The 18,215-nt window shown below is 41.5% G+C and overlaps 1 protein-coding gene across 1 annotated transcript in view; it reads right to left on the minus strand.

The window, feature by feature from the left end:
- grid2ipb (glutamate receptor, ionotropic, delta 2 (Grid2) interacting protein, b) overlaps positions 1 to 18,215 on the minus strand; it is a 52,652-nt gene that overhangs the window by 22,195 nt on the left and 12,242 nt on the right. Inside the window, 3 exon segments of the mRNA XM_069664588.1 lie at positions 3,657 to 3,726; positions 6,651 to 6,736; positions 13,036 to 13,314. Of these exon segments, the coding sequence (XP_069520689.1) occupies positions 3,657 to 3,726; positions 6,651 to 6,736; positions 13,036 to 13,314 (435 nt within the window).

The raw sequence follows: 18,215 nt of genomic DNA on the forward strand, positions 1-18,215 counted from the left end.
GTGCGGGCGGGAGTTGAAAACATACATTGCGGGAGCGGGATTAAGAAAACAGTCCCGCGCAGGGCTCTACCACACACACACACACACACACACACACACACACACATCACATACAACAGTCGTAACGCAATCAATAGTGGTAAATTACGTTTTTAAAACATAAGAACTAAAACTGAATATGCAATAAATAATGTACAAAAATGTTAAAATGCATTGTGTTCAAATAATCAATTCAGCTGTCCATGAGTCTGATGGACGTGGGCACAAAGCTTGACCTGCTTGATCTGTATCTCAGGCCTGAAGGTAGGCGGCTGTGTGGTGTGTGTGTGTGTGTGTGTGTGTGTGTGTGTGTGTCCGAATTCCATGAAGTTTAGTCCTTTTGATGTGAATGCTAATCAGTGGTTCCTGCTCAAGTCCGATTATTTTACTAATTTATCTATCTGTAAATTAAAATATATTATTATCTATCTATTATTAGCCATAGCCATAAAATATGTAATCAAAATACAAATAGTTACACTGTCAAACACTGAAACCTTCTAACTGAATCCATCCATCAACACGATGAGAGGCTCAATTCACACTTAATGGAATATCATGGTGTATCCCTCTTTTCATGAGCGTTTCAAAGCTGTGACACTGGATTCTTTATGATTTCCTAACATTAATTAACTTGCTGTAACATAAAGATGAAAATGAGGATAAGTTACAGCAATCCGACAAGTTAAACACGTCTTAAAATACACAGCACGTACTCAAACATGACTCTGAAAGCTCCTACAGCTCTTGTTCTCTATTTTCTTTCTCCTCTCTGGTGAACAACTGTGTTCTGCTGGTCACCTCCTACTGCTGCAGCACCGTGTTATCAGAGAAAGCAGCACAATTATACAGCGCCAATCAAATCGGTACAGCAGGAAGCCATGGGAACAGGTCTTTTTCTTTCACGTGGCTATCAGGCGGGCACAATGAGTAATACTGTTTCTTCACACAGCCGTGGATATACCGGCAGATGTATTTGGTTAATATACTGTATTTGCTGAGTGAGCTCGTATAGGTGCAATTCAGCTTTATCCATGATGAATTTCTTATCTGCACTCCCACACTCACCCGCTGAAGATCCAGAGACAGAAGGTCAAGAAGTTGTAAAGTCCACAAAAGAACTATGAGTACTCCTACGAGAGGCTCAGTTTACATAAAGGCTGAGCTAACGTGCATCGCCACAAGCACACCTACTGCTCCTACATAAACACACAATCAAAGCATAGATGAGAATATATAGAGTTTAAAGTATAGTGATATTTTTGCGAATAATGCGTATACACTTTCATGTAGAGAGTAAGTTAAGAAGAGTGATACTACAAGTGTCTGTCTGCTAATTATGAAGCTACTGCCCGCAGCTAGCTAGCTTAGCCAAGCACAAAAAGTGGAAACAGAGAACAGCTAACTGTGCTCAGTTGCTTCCACAACCTTTATTTCTTACACTACAGTTTTTGTACAACCTAACAAAACAAATAGCATGTTAGCTTTAGAGGTGTTTGTGGGCAGAATTTGTTATGGTTAGATAGCTTAAGTAGCTAGCAGGTTATCTGTGTGTGGAGCTTTGTATAAGAACAATGACTAGCTAAGCTAACTAGTCGCTGGCTGTAGCTTCATAACCAGCATATTTTTCATCTCACTTTATGTCTGTATCCTAAATATGTAGCTACATCTAGCAACCAGTTACCTTAGCTTAGGACAAAGACAAGAACAGGGGAAACAGCTACTTTTGCTAGTTGTCGAGCTAAAAAATATGTGGTTATGTGCCAAACTCTACCTTTGGTTACACTGCAACTTGTCATTTCCCACTTGTTTTTGTACAGATTAAACAAAAGAGGTGTAACGTGTTAATAAGTGAGCTTTTTGAATGTTGGGCAAATTTTGTCACTTTTTGACAGAGCCAAGTTGCTTAACCCTGTTTTCCATGTTTTTGCTAAACTATGCTAACTATGCTAATTACATGGACTCTAAATGGACTGTACTGAATTGGACTGAAGCTAATTTCTAGTCACTTAGAGGAGAAGTTAGTTTAAACCTAGGCCCTATTTTTACAAATGTGGGTGTTGAAATGACTCATAGGAGCAACAACTTTTGGAATCGGTCCACTAGATGTCCTCCGCCGTAGCGATATGGCCACAACTGGACAACTACGACGGAGGAAAATACCGAACTTCTCCTTTAAAGCAAAGGCCTAAGTGCCAATCCCCAATCAGGATTTACAGACATTCAAATACTGAAGGCTTTGCCTTTGGGAGCAATTGGGAGCCACTGAGCTGTTGTCTCTAGATCTATATTGTCTGTAAAGACATAGTTAGACTTTCCCGACCAGCTAACATCCAGCAAGAAAGCCTTTAAGTTGGGGAGACAGGGGTTAGTTGGCACACAGATATTTTCTGTCATTGTACTTATCTACTAAACATCATTAACTTTTTTTGGTGGGGGTATCATTTCAGTTTTATGGCATTGAGGTTAAAAGTGGTCTGTGGATAAAACTTTATAAGACTGTTCATGACAGTGAAACAGGAAATGTGTTACTTACTATCTGATAGTATGAATCAGCTACATTTTGAAATGAACTTTGAAAGTATTGAGTGACAGCAGTTGGCCAGTTGGTTTGCACATGTGCCTGGTATACACTACCAGTCAATAGTTTGGACACACTGTGTTGGACAAACTTTTGACTGTGTTGTGTAGGTATTTCCTAAAACGTTAGGGTGTTATGAAGGATTTAAAATCTACTTTGAAAGGTTAAAAAGAATATTTATATCATTATAATTATCTTTATTTGGAACAGTCAGATCAAAATATGTAACAAAAGTAGTTAGATATTCCTACTGATGCATTTCTTAAAAACTGTTTGTTTTAACATGTGAAATTATGTTCTTTATGTTTTATGATGTTAGTTTGAATAAAATAAAATTGTTGAACTAATTGCTTCATTTTTGTAAATATAGGAGTTTAACATTGTGCTACAGAAAACGTTTGCAGACCAACTCTGAACTGGAGCTGGTTTGCACAAATGTACAACTTGACTTTAATCATGAATCATCTCAATTTGGAAACATTTGTGCGTATTAAAAATAATTTATTTAAAGCTGAAATCATAAACTTCAATTTGCTGCTGATTAGAATATTTTAACTTTAATGATGCCAGAAAAATAGAACAGAGCAAACAGTGTGCCAACAAACCCCGCTCTCCCCTATATTTTCATAGATGTCACATTATTCATCCCACTCATTGCCATCCATTCTGGCTCTTTATCCTCTGGAATTTACATAATTTCCATAATCAGAGGCGTTGGATAGAAGGAGATTTGTAGTTTTACATACTTTTTTAGCTCTAAATTCACAGCTGAGACTTTCATTTTCTCCTGAGGATAGTCGACAGGAGGGGGGAAATGAATAAAGTGACCCCATAGGCTTCATGTGTTCTGTGATGGATTATCTGGCACTGTGTGAAAGATGCTTGTATAGTGGTGGCAGATGGCTTCTCCTGGAGAAAAACAAACCCTGATATGTATTAATATACTACCTGTGTTCAAGAACCTGGACAGCAGTGAAAGACAAAATACTACTACAACTACTGCTGCTAATAATAGTGTTATCCATTGAAGACTAACCTCATGTCCAGTCCATTGAGAAAGAGGATACGGTCACCTGGTTTCAGTCCACACTCCTCAGCAGGACTATCTGAGATGGAGAGGAAAATGAAACATCAATCAGAAAACGGATCCTGGCAGAACCTCAGGAGCTAACAAGGTGCACCGGGCAGACGGGAGGAAGAGGGAAAATATGGTGACTAATGTGGCGCTGTCAATCTGTGTATGACATCCAAAAGAGCCCATCAACAAATGAGGTGATCTCCGTGCTAAATTTTATTACGTAAGGAAAACAGTGCTGTCAAAACAAGCCTCGGTGGAATCTGTTCTGACTGCGCTGTGCCGTCCACAATCGCCTCCTCATCTGTCAACTCGATGCTGAATCTTCCTCACATTGAATGTCATATCGGTTTTTTTTTTTACTTAAAGTTTGGATGTGACAAACTAAAAGCACATTCACGAGCCACGAGACACATTCAAATCTGTGGTTCTGTGCCTGTCAGTAAAGGATCTGTATTCAGATCACGATCAGAGACATGCCATCCACCCCCACCATCTCCATATCAACCTCCATGAGGCCCACTGAGTCAGTCCGCTCTGGCCGCTCCAGCACATGATGGTGGGAGATGATGGTGGGCGGGAACAGTGCCGTCATCTTCACATACACACACACACAAACACTCACACATACACCTCCCTCCCAGCATATTCCCTCCACACTTACTTCGCAGCCTCTCTCGTCTGCTACTTTTATTGGAGTAAGCAATAACGGTTAATTAAAAAACCTTTTACTGCACAAATTTAAAGTAATTTGCACGTTCAACTAAAGCTCTTAGTAGCAATTACCCCGACAAATATTCAACAGAGTGTTTGACTTTAATGCCAAACACTAATTCAGTGGAGGAATAAACCCAACTACAAGTTTATTGATTAAAAATAAAACCTGCACTGCTGACCTGAGTGAGTCAATAAACAGGGCTTTGTTTGCGTTCTGTGCAACTAAGAAGAAAATCTATCTTGACACCAGATGCTGAAGTTGATCTGCAGTTACAGGAAGAATTGACATTTTGGGAAATACACTTATTTACTTTATTGAGTGAGAGGGAACTATTGTTAACAACAATCTGTTTTCTATGAGAACTACAGCCAGCAGCTGGCTAGCTTAGCTTAGCTCAAAGACTGAAAACAGGGGAAGCAGTTCTCATAAAATCCACCTACCTGCACCTCTGAAAGTCACTTTACATAATGTAACAGGTTTGTCGTATCTATATTAAAAATACATCATAAAATGAATGAACACTTATGGTTTTTATGCAGAAAAATAAATGATCTTTGCTTTTCCTAAAAAAGCAATACATTATTAATATTTACACCTATCTCAAATCAATCTTAAATATCTATTTAATACGTTATTCTTGGGGGGCCCAAAGACTGTACAGATTGAAGGACGACAAGACAGCTTCCTAAAACTGAAGCCAAAACGTGGCAAGAAGGGCAAACGGGGTCTAATGACAGATTTTAACCAATTGCATTTTGAGAATCTCAGGATCAAACATTTACAGTATAGAGCTTGACCTGTAATAAAAGATGGACGACATGAAGACTCCATAAAAGTGAAGCCAAACCATCTCTATTGCCCCCTGCTGACTGGCTGCAGTATAGATCATAAAACCCGTCTCCTCCATGTTAACAGTCCCATCTGTTAACATGGAGGATGGAATTTATGAGTCAAACTATAAAATCAAAATACACGTCAAATTAATGTTTCTCAAACATGGTTTCTCTTATTATAGTTAGTTAATATCATGCTGATTTACATCCAAGTGTTCCTATTTCTGATAAGTTTAGTTTTAATTAGTTATTTAATGCTATAAAAAGGATGATTGACAGCTCTGTTGACAAATACGGCTCCTGCAGCCGATCTGTTCTGCATTAGCAGAGTGGAGGACGAACGGCGAGAGAAGACGTAAGTTTCCATATCTGTGAACGTCTGCTTCAGACCAACACAAGAAGCTGCTCTGCTGTTTAACATGCCGACATGCGGGATCTTTGGCGTTATTTCAGTAAGTTAAACGTCTGTTTCGGTAGATCAATACCGCAGCTCCACCAGCCGATCTCTACTGCACAGACTCTGGTTCCAAATGTGCAGGATGGCAGCACAGGAGATATTTTGCCTTCACTTTTGTACAATGAGAGGAGGTGGAGACACATTTGTTGGCACCAATGGTTGTCAGATACTTACTTAACAGATGACAGAGACAGTTTGTCTTCATCTGATTGTCAAATTTGTTTCTCTGTCTGTGGATTTGACTTGTTGTTAAATTTCCAGCATTTGTAGTCATTCATAAGACAAAAGATAGTGACTTAACAGGCTTTTTTTTTTACTGAAAATCTTGAGATTATAATAATTTAGCTGTAAAATTACAGATAAATGAGTTATGACATTGTTTGTTGTTTTGTTGGCAGGTATCGGGCTAGCTGTTTCCTCCTCTTCCCACTCTTTATGCTAAGCTATGCTAACGGCTGACTTTGGCCTCATATTTACAGTATGGATTCAGGAGTGCCATGGCTAACTAGTTAAGTATAAAACTATGTGATATTTATATAACATCTGCTTAATTATTCATTATCTAATCTGTTTAAATAATAAGAAAACTCCAGCTCCAGATAAAAGTCTCTGTTAGCTCCCTGACTATAACTGCGTTGTTCTTACTGACTGCTATAAGTGTAGGTTTCTGCACAGCACAGCCTGTCCTGAGTGTTTTCCTCTTAACATTTCATTGGTGAGTCACGCAGATCTACTTCCTGGTACACTCATAATCACACACACAAACACCTCCTGATCACCTTCAACCTGCAGCGGCTGGCACCACAACAGACTCGCCCACGTAGAACGCATCCACCCCTTTCAGCCAACACAGAACAATGTTTGTATGAAACCACCACACGCGGGGAGGAGGAGGAGGAGGCGCTGATCAGGCCGTACAGTCCTGCGTTTTAAATCAGAAGCAGTACCTGGGATGACGGAGTCGATGCAGACGGGAGCGTGACCTCGCAGCGTGAAACCGAAGTTCTTCTTCCCTCTGTAGACGCGAATGATCCTGAAAGACAGGATGTGACATGAATAAATAAAGCTGCAGATTTTCACAGGAAGTTGTTACATCATTACATAACGCAAGTGAGTGCTAAACTTTCCAACATTAGCTGATACACCATATCATAAAGGTTATCTATTGCTGGTTTAGCTCAGTTGGTAGAGTAGGCTCCTCGCAGAGACAGTCCTCGATGCATTGATCTCAGGGTCGACTCCCGATCTGTGACTCCTGATCTAGTTTGTAGGCACTAGAAGTGTCTAGTGCCTACAAACTAGATCAGGACTCATCCCCTGTCATCCCCTGTCCCCTCTCTCTCTCTCTCTCTCTCTCTCTCTCTCTCAATAAAGGCACAAAAGGCCAAAAAATCCAGTCCAAATGCTGGAGTAATATCGCACAGGAATTGGATAAAATTTACTCAGAGAAAGTTTCCAAAGAACAGCCATTTCCATACTTCCTCAACATTGTCCCCGAGCTCAAATTATGTGACAAACTCCTTGCTAGGAAAGCGACAGGCCTCCCACAGTCACTCAGTGGCACCAGGAAGCATATAAAGTTTTACCTTTTGATTGTCTAACTGCACGAGTGAAGGGGGATTATGGTAGAGAGAACATTGTCAGCCCATGTATTTACCACCATCACTTAGGAACATTGTAAGAAAAGGGAGATATGCTTTGGTTTTGAATAATTCCTCCAGAACGTAGGTATTCAACTGGCACATGGGATATAAATGTATTGTATTGGAAGCCCCCGTCCTTCCTCCATTTATTTGGGTAAATTTGAGTTCTTTTTTTCCGCCCCTCCTCTCTAAGGGGGATTGGGGAGTTATGGTAGGTTAGGGGCAGACAAGAGATACAGGGGCAAGATTTAGAGGACTTAGCTAAGGAGGGTGAGGGGACGGTTATGGACTATTTGTGGTCTCTCATTTTTATTATTGTTGCTTTTGTTTTCTCTGAGAATGTAAAGGGCACTGTGTTGTTAAATTTCCTTTCTAATGTTAAAAAAAAATTCAAGATCTGTGTTAACGTGACACCAGAATCTTGGAATTTATGGGATTTCAACCACCTTAAATCTTGGATTTTGTCAAACTGGCTGTTGGTTGAAGAATGTTGAATTAGCCATGAATCAAAACTATGTGTAAAACATTCAAATGCTTTTCTCAGCTTGGGAACTTTTGAGTTGTTTCCCTTTTTTTCTATGGATTGTGAATCATTCTACATCCCCTCTGTACCACTTATAAAAACAAAAAATTACCAGCTCCAGTCATGTTTTTCCAACTGGCCCCTCTGTCGCGCCTGTAGCTCACCTTCGACTCTGGCCGTCAAACTCAGAAAGCTGAATGCTTGTTTAGATTTTTCTATTTTGCTACGTTAGCTTCTGTACGCGACACAATGGCAAGTGTTAATATAGCGGTAATTCAGCCTCATATATTCGAACAAGAAAGCGATTAGGAAGAAGAGGAGCATATTGGACAGGGTCGCATACAAGTGGACGTATCAGAATGGTAATGTACGTTATGTATCGCTCTCTAACTTGTTACATCGTTACCGTTAGAAACGCAACGGCGCGACTACGTTATCAGTCAGCTAGCAATGTGTTGACGTGAATGTCAGTAGCCAGTAGTGTGTTGGCAAAAATTACGATGATGGTTACAGCTGGCTTGCGTATCGCCCAAGTGGTTGCCATAGGTTGCACATAATGATATGCATAGCGTCACCCCGTCCATTAACGGGATTGGCTCCTTTGGTTTGTGACGTCTCAAACCTGCCAATCTGAAAACGTGTTGTTCAGTCTGTCCTTGGTACACTGCAGTTAAAAAGCAGACAGGCCCAGCCGTGGAGATGACTGCTGATGTTGTCCCTGACATGTCTTGTAGCACATGAAGAACACCACATGGAGATGTTTACAAGGCTAAACACTTGATTTTCACTGGAGCGGGTCGTTAAAGCATTTTCAACTGGTTTCATCACCCACAGACGGTAGAGCAGAGGGTAGGAAAATATTTCAAACTAGAAGAAAAATGGTTCTGTACATACAAAAAGGGCACATATTTAACACACACAAAAACATGTTTTCCCAGAATCCACGAAGTGCTTTAAATAAAGTTTGTCTTTAGGCTCCTCCAAGATGGAAACGGTCCCCAGAGACCCAGAGATGAGAAACAAGCCAAGGATGCACAGAGGGATTAGTCAAGGGAGATTACATAGAAGAGTAAGGTAAGGAAGATAGGTCATTTTATCATGTATCATTGATTTTTATCTGATTTTTATTACCTTTTTAGTCATTCTTATCAAGTAATAATTTATAGGAAACAAATAATGGTGGCAAAGTCTCGCATTTAACAAGCAGGAAGCATTTGATTGTTTTAAAGATGAGTCGGTTAATGGCTCTCAATTGCTTTCATTTCACTAAGTGTTTTCAGTCACTGATTTGTGACATCGTTTAACTAGATGGTTGTTTAACACTCTGTGAATGGACGGAGAGCCCAGCTGTCTCTGTGTGACTCTGCTGCGTCCAAGGCTCCATGGTTGTTGTGATTCGTCACTTCCTGTACGTGGGCGTCGGAACAAGTGAAGAATTGACGCTTGCAATCCTACTTTATGACTTACACTGATGACATGGCTGTTTTTTTACGTAACAATCCAAACTAGTTCAGCCTCCATCCACATCACTCCACAGAGCTGTGTTTGTCTTATTCTCCGGCTCTTCTGTCCTGAATGAAAATAAATTAGGACAAACTCCACACAGAGAAAAGCTTTGACATTTTCCTGATGGTGTTGCTCTGCTCTCATTCACCCCGGTGGATCCTCCCCTTACATCAAAGATGAGACACTTGTGCTGTCTATCCAGGGTGCGTTGCCATGGAAATGACTCAAGGCAGCACTGCCTTGATATGTAAACAGTAGGGAGGACTAAAAAAAGATGGAAACACACAGATCTATTCTTTTAGAGACGCGCGTACTGGCTCTTATGTAAGGCGAGCTAAATGCAGATGGGCACATCGGGTGCTGCATGTATGTGAACGTGTCGGTGTGTGTGTGTGAGGAGGGTGTCATACACAGCAGCATCAGCCTTGAGCACACTTGACAGACTGAGTGTTGACAACAATGAGGCTGCTCAAGGCCTCCTCTGGGAACCGCACGTTGCACTTTTCCATGACTTCACGTGAGTCACTCGCTGCTAAATGACGCCGCTGTGACACTAATTGACGGCTCATTGTGATGAAGATCCAATATTGGACTCAATAGACAATAGACAATCTGTAGTGATTGATTTTGACTATCATTTATCAATAGCCCACTTTGTATAAGACTCATTTGAAAAGTGTTTTTTGGAAATGTTTTTCATCTATACATTTTGGGCTGGGGGGCTGCAGGTACATCTTTATAATATATTCCATTACTGGAAATGCCGGAGCGGCTAAATAACTTCTTTTTGTACAAGTTACATTGTTCAAAATACCAGTAAAATTGCAGTCGCCCACACATGTTCGCATTCAGTTGAGTTGGACTATGTAGACTGTTTTGCTGCAAGAAAAATGATGGAAGTGGGACTAAAAACATCTTTTACCGTAAAACTCGGCGTATAAGACGCACTTTTAATACATTTTTTTAATCTAAAAAGTGGGCTGCGTCCTATAGACCAGTGCGACCAGTATACCAGTATAAATTGCAGAGAGAGGTATGTTATTGTGTTACGGTATTTTACCCAGATGTCACACCTCTGCATTAAACTGTTTCCAGGTCGAAGCCGCTACAATATGCTGCAGTGCTGTTTTGTGTCCTGTGAGGAAAACTAACTTGATTGTTGCCATCGCTTCGTCACGGACATGCACCGTCATGATCGCCAGTGCGGCCGCCACCCTCACAATCAATCAATCAATGTTCCCATAGGCTGCCAGCTACTGCTAGCTGCAGCACCGGGAGCTAGCAGGATTGCAAACTGGACATGGTGAAAACAGATGGTAGGCTGTAAGTTGTGTGTGTTTTGAATGTGTTTCAAATTAAAATAAACTGTAATAGTTGAAGTGTTAGTGTAGTAGTGTTGAAATAACTAACTACATGTTTTTATTAATAAATATGTATAGATATTTTTTCCCCCCAAAGCAGACTGCGTCTTATATTAGGGATTTTACAGTAGACAAAACAGATAATAACGTTTTTTACTTTGGGGACAAAATTTGCTGTCAAAAAAGAAAAAAAGGTAATGAATCACAGTATCGGGGCAGCTGTGGCTCAGTGGTAGAGTCGCTCATCTTTCAATTGGAAGGTTGGTGGTTTGATCCCCAGCTCCCTCAGTCTACATGTTGAAGAGTCCTTGGGCAAGACACTGAACCCCAAATTGCTCCCGGTGGCATAGCCATCAGTGTGTGAATGTGATGAAGTTCTTACTACTAATAAATGTCAATACTACTGTGATTTTACCTGCCACTATTACTTCCTGCCTACTTTAGTAATATTGTTTTTCTTCATTCTCTTCATCAACGTTACTAACCATTTATCTTCCCAGGAGTTCTTGTGCTCCCTTGTCTTGTAGGTTCCTGGGGATCGTTGCTGCAGACCACCTGCTGCTGTGGACCTGCTCGACTGCAACAACTACTAACATCAGCCTTTCCCATAGTATCATTATTGTTGCTGCTAATGCTAATAGTAGACCTGCTGACTTCAACTGTTACAATTACGATTACCTCAGCCTTTATCATTACTCTGCTTCTCTCGCTAATATATTTTTTGCTAATTTTCACACTAGTCTACCACTATTATTGCCATTGTAACCGTAAGTGTCTGTTGTTGTTCATGTAACAAGAACATATGTTGTTGTTGCTCTCTTTGCCTGTCTCTATCCTGCATCTCCTTCTATCCCATTTTCGGCCCATCCAGTCGAGGCAGATGGCTGTTCAACATGAGTCTGGTTCTGCTCGAGGTTTCTGCCTGTTAAAAGGAAGTTTTTCTGCCAATGTGCCGAATGTTGCTAAGTGCTACTCGTGGTGGTTCATGTTGGGCCTCTCTTTAAATACCATAACAAAGAGTCGGTCTAGACCTGCTCTTCTTGTAAAGTGTCTCGAGATATCTTTGGTTATGATTTGGCGCTGTACAAATACAATTTGATTTGATTTTAGAAACTATATTTTATATTTTCATTTATATTCAAGTTGGTTTTTTTGTATTGCTCTCATTTGTACTGTATTTTTGGAGCTATCTGGCACTATAATTACCTTCGGGACTAATAAAGTTCTATCTTATCTTATCTCATGACTGATTGACAGTTAGTCAATTGGGTGGTGGGAGCGGCAGGTATCTACTTTTTATAATATATTGTATTGTAAGAGTTCCTGGTGGGAAGTTGTATTGTTCAAAATACCTGTAACAGCGCAGTGGTTCACATGTGTGAGTTGGACTGTAGACTGTGATACAAGTTCAGTTTGTCAGGAGCATGCAAGATCTTCTATCTATCTATCTATCTATCTATCTATCTATCTATCTATCTATCTTTCTGGTTCCATTGGAGACATAACAGTGTTACACAACACTCTTGACAATCAGGAGAGACACCAGCCTGCAGCTCAACTTATCAAAGTGATTGAGCCACTTCTTCCACATGGATTACACTCTCCCATACGCTCGCCTCCAATTTTTGTGTGACCTGCCATTAAGATACACTCGACTCATTCAGCCCCTCCTGTGTGGATGAGGACAGATCTCCGGGTTTATATTGTGTGGGTGTAAGGGAGTGCGCTGCCTCCCCTGTTATCCCGCTCTGAGCCCGCTGTGGCGTTATTAATTGGACAGTCGTGTTATCAGGGTGTTAGTGGGCGGAGGATGAGCAGCAGGGGTTGAACGGTCAGAGGCTCGATGATAGTGTAGGATTAACATGTTGGATAGGTGAGGACGTGCAGAAGGGCAGAGGGTAGATTCAGTTTAAAGAGGTGTTATGTGGCTTAATGAAACATGTGCCTGAGCGCTCTTTAACTTATGTAATAGGGCATAAAACATGTTATCATATGCAGAGATGTGAGTTTTTTAAGTGCTGCTTCGTGATTGGACTCGGAGGAAAACATGAGCCTGAGGATGGAAGAATTTGGAAATTAAAAAAAGAGACTATTTGCTCTGATTTACGCACATTCTCTAATCGTAAATGCCAAAAAAAGTAGATTTTAGCTGCTGCATTATGTGTTGACATTAACCTGCTGGTTGCCTGGATTCCCATAGAAAACAGCGCTTTAAAAGAGCTTAAGACACCCATGAAGCATCATATCATAAACAAAAACAACAGTCTGGTAGACATGTGTCTCCCACATGTGCGCTCACCTCTGATTGGGTCCAATAGGAGGATGTGCAGGCATCCCAGAGACAGACTTCCTCGGGCCCCTCTCTCTCTCCCCGTCCCCTCTCCCTCCCGGTTCTCCATCTCTGGGCACTGAGCTGGCCCGTTTGGACCTGTGGTGGCGATCCGAGTGATCCTCGCTCCGACTGCGCCGGATCCTGCCCTGCGGCTCGCTGATGCTCTTGCTGCGGCAGAGACGGTTGATCACGTTCTGCTGGACGGACTCGTCGAAGCGCTGCCGGTGCTTCTTGGGAATGAAGATTCTGGCGAACATGGTGGCATGTGAGGGAAATAAAAAAGGGGGGGCGATATTAGTTTTTGTCCATCAGAGTTGTGTCAGAGAAAAAGAGTCACAGATCCAACTCGGTTTATTCTGCAAACATTTGGTCCGAAAGCAAAAAGCTGTGAAAGAACAAGTCGAACATCCAGCAGAGGCAGAGATTAAAAAGTGAGGATCAACTCCATCGCTGCGGAAATAATCTCCACACAAGTCCACACTAATGCAAATCAACAGGCTTCCTTCTGCAAGAGGTTCAAAGAAAAGGACAGGTGAGGAGTCAGACCACCTAAAGGTGAATGCTTTCCCCAGAGAGAAGAAAAGAAGAGGCTTTAAAAGAGACGCCAGAGAGAAAAGAGCAAAACAGTGAGGCAATCTCAGCGTCACTCTCAGCTCGCTGGAGTCTCACTGCTGCAGCATGAGAGCCAGAATACAGCAGGAGAAAAAAGGTGTGGGAGTGAGCGAGCATGGGAATCCTCCTCCTGCTATCTCTCTCTCTCTCTCTCTCTGTCTCTCTCTCTGTACATTACCTCACTCCCTCACTCACTCCCCTACACTTCCGTCCACGCCTCACCACCGTCACCCTGTCAGTGTGAGCACACAGCAGGAAGCTGTCATCATCTAATAACCCTCAGGCCCTGTCAATATTACCATTACAGAAAAGGAAGTCAACCCACAGCCTTTTGAGTTTCTAGTTTCATGAGGTAAACGACAGGACAGTAGATGGACAGGTTTTCATTAGTTAAATATTCTCATTTGAATTGAGAGGACAGTTACTTCCAAAAGCTTTAGGTCATTAAAAAAACTGTACCTTCACTACCTACCAAGAACAACGTGGAGAAAAAAACATCACAAACACAATAGGAGCACCATTGTCTAATATTTTCTTAAAGGGGCAGTCCACAGATTTAGTATTACACTTCCATAGAGATGGGGGATTAGTCAGAGACAGTTTTAACACTTGGGGTCTAAACTTGTACAGATACTTTTGGTAATTTGTATAGGTCAACCTCTATAATGCGGGATCCTACAATTCCCATAATGCAATTGGATAAAATCTGTCATCAGACCCTGCCAGTCCTTCTTGCCCAGAGTTAGGTAAAAAGACCGATAGCACAATCATGTCTGTGTGGTGAATATAAAGCTAAAGCCAGGAGACAATTAGCTTAGCTTAGCATTAGGGCTGGAAACAAGGGAAAACAGCTAGCCTGGACTGTAAAACAGTAACAAATCTAAGCTCATTAATGACCATGTTAAATCTTGTTTGTTTAAACAAGTAAAGGTTGGAGTGTTGTGCTTAAAATGAATGGGGTTTAGCTAGCTTCTTTCACCCTGTTTCCAGCCATTTGGCTAGGCTAAGCTAACTGTCACCTGGCCGTTCATATAAAAGGTCCACACACAGGAGTGTTATCAATCTTCTGTCTAAAGCTCATCAAGAAATGTAAAATACATATTTCACAATGAGAGAGCTAAGCCAGCAATTTGATACATTTACATAAAAGGCATGGTACTAATTTTTATAATTTTGGATAATTTCTTAATGTCCATTAAGATTTTACACAAAACCACCTCACTGGGTATTTTATAAATTGTGTCCATATTAGTGCAAATATGTTACCTGAGGTTAAAGTGATAATCTATAAAGGTCTGTTAAGTCACTATCTATCTATCGCCGAGTGAGGTAACACAATGGTGATTGAGCCTATGCCCCACTGTTGAAAGCCTTTGCATTTGCAGTATTACAGACTGGGTGTCTGGCTCGACTTTTGCGGAAAGAATCACAAGCTGTGCCCAGTTAGTGACACGTTTTCCATCACCCAGCAGTGGTTGGTCTGCCAGAGAGGGTAGGCGGAGCTAAGCGGCTGCTTTTCCGGTCTCTGCAAGTATTGCGAGTAAACAGTAATCTACTATGGCTGAACAAACAAAGAAAAGATCGATGACTACAGATACAACTTCAACAATAAGTGAAAATCCAAAGAAAAAGAAACAAATTCGACGCTCAGATGAAGGCAAACAGTCTGAAAAGGAAAGCGACCGTCAGCAAGGAAAATCAAGAGTTACAACCGGAGCCAACCGTGGACACATGCATCACATGTGCTCCCGCATTTACCATTTATCGCCATAGGTGCCGCCAAAGAGAACAAAACTGAGATCTTCGAGATTAGAGCTTTAAGTAGCAATACCAAGAATTTTTCCAGTTCCTTGAAGGTTAACCAAAGTAACCAATTTGTTATTTAAATTTGGTTCTAATGTAAAATTCACTCTTAACAAAGGAACCAAAAGATAACTTAAGTCCCAAATCACGAAATTATGATTTAACGTACAAAATATCCGATGAAGGACTATGTAAACAAGACTTCCAATCTTTTTTACAGACATTGTGGCCAGTACCAGATAAGTACCGATGTTCAATACCAGGCTACTAATCAGACTAAAACATACATTTTGTGGCTCAATAAAGCAGCTAAATGTCAAAGAGGGGGAAACGTGTGAACTGTACATTCTGTTCTGTATCACATGCTGGCTGTGTACCAGGCAACAGTGCAGACTGAGAACACAACAAATGAGTCGTCCCCCACACAAACACACAAACACACATGAGGACAACAGAACCAACTTTTCATTCAAGTGATCAGAACTGCTGCCAGGAGACAAAGCAAACACCCACACGTCCATGCTCAAACAGTTTTTATAACTGAGAGGATATTCGTGCTCTGCCCCTCAAACAGCACTCTTTATTTGTTCTCTGGCAGGTCTCACCTTAAAGAATAAGCTCACCTGCTTTTATAGTGGGCACGACTAGTGACGTATCTGAATTTCTGGGTCACATGTTTTGTAATCAGTAGCATTTTAAGACAATATTGCAACATAGACAAAGAATGTGTGCTTTGTTTACTATCACAGGCCAATAACAGACAGTGTATAAGCACTATCAGTTGCTATATTCCTTTGATCTGAACCCAAACATGTCTCTAGTTGAGAGTCTTTAAGAAAAATATGTACAAACAACATGAAGAGCAGATATCAACAGCTATCAGCTAGCTTGGCGGTGACCAAAGCTAGCTACAACTAGCAAAGAGTTGCTACTAATCTGCTTTGTAACCTTCAGACTGAGCCAGGCTAGTTTTTCTGAGCCTTTATGCTAAGCTAACCTAAACATGTCTCTGGTTGGGAGTCTTTAAGGAAAATATGTAGCTCCCACAAACAACATGAAGAGCAGGAACCAACAGCTATTAGCTAGTTTGGCTCTGACCAAGCTAGCTACTACGAGTAAAGAGTTGCTAGTCTGTTTTGTGACCTTCGAACTGAGCCAGGCTAGTTTTTCTGAGTCTTTATGCTAAGCTAAGCTAGCTAAAATTGTGGCTTCACCTTATTTCGGCAACCATACCAATACCGCACAACATTTTGGAGGACTTGGAGACAACTACGTAGCCTACTTCTCTATAACTCTTGTTGCCTCTTTCCAGGCACTACCGATGAACATTAGCATTTCCTGGTTAATAGCTTGCATTGTCCCGGCTAAATAAACATAAAAAGTAAAAATAAATACGTTCTCTTGAAAAGAAGAAACAAGAATATAATACAGCATGTCTTTTCAATCCACAACCGAGTCCTGCGGAAGATGTCAGAAGTCCTGGAGACACGCTGGCGGGAAGCGACCATAGATCACCAGCTAACACCATATTGGCTGATATCTGTGAAGGTACCAAGTCATCCAGGTCATGGTAATTCTAAGCTTAATCCAAAAGGCAACTGGACTTTGTGGAAGTTCTTGAAGATGTTTAACCTCTCATCCGAGGCTTATATTTCTAGCTCGGTCCACCAGTCTGTTTAGAACTGAAGAAGCCTTTCGGATGAAAGGTGACATGCCTTCAAGAACTTCAACCAAGTCCAGTTGCCTTTTGGATTAAGCTTAGAAACAGCGGCTGATCCACTTTGTTGGACAGGGAAGGAGGACATCAGAACATCTCAGCTGGATCAACAGCTGAAGTTCCCAACTGAAGTCACAACAACCTCTCTACGTCCAGACATTGTCCTGTGGTCCACCACAGCCCTGACAGTGATCATGGCAGATCTCACTGTCCCATGGGAGGAAGGGATGGAGGCAGCCTTTGAGTGGAAGAAGGACAAATACACGGAGCTGACAGCTGAATGCAGAGAAGCAGGGTGGTCAGCTGTAATCTACCCTGTGGAAGTCGGCAGCAGAGGCTTCGATGAAACATCCACCCAGGGAGTGTTTGGTCCTAAACTCAAGAAGCTCCCTCACAGATCTGGCTGAAGAGGCAGAGCAGAGTAGCTTCAGGTTCTGCAGGGGGTGGTGGGGAGACGTCCCTAACGTTGCTCCACCACTACAAGATGTTCCGGGGTTAATGGAGCGAAACATCAATGAAGGGTGGCCCCCGGCTGATGACCCTGCAGCTGTCCCAATGTCAGGTGCGACAGGCAGCAATGCCCAGCAGGTAGCCTTGTACCTGTGCTTCCATCTTTTCAAACGAGACCTCAGTGAAATGAGAAGAATTTAGTCTGCTCTTGTTAATGTGAATAAAAAAGAACCAAAATCCCTGCTGATGCATGAAGCCAGACAGTAGCTCATAATGTTTCATTTCATAAATCGTGCATGTGTTAAATCCAACAAGCACAAACAACCAATTTAATTTCCACCTACAGCGATCTGTGCTGATTCGCTGATCAGATGAATCAGCCACAGGCAGACTGACTCTGTGAAAAACCGCACCAGAGGAGTAATTAGCAACAAAGTCGCTGATGGAGACGAGATAGCGGCTACCACTGTACCAGTGTACACGTCCACCAGAAGCTAATTAAGCAGCGTAAAAACAACTTTGACAGCTAAATAAAGCAATTAGGGCACTTTGATTTCAAAGAGAT

Source organism: Semicossyphus pulcher, unplaced genomic scaffold (genome assembly GCF_022749685.1).
Source record: "Semicossyphus pulcher isolate SPU_LCO1_2020_fin unplaced genomic scaffold, fSemPul1.0.p SCAF_16, whole genome shotgun sequence".
Lineage (NCBI taxonomy): Eukaryota > Metazoa > Chordata > Actinopteri > Labriformes > Labridae > Semicossyphus > Semicossyphus pulcher.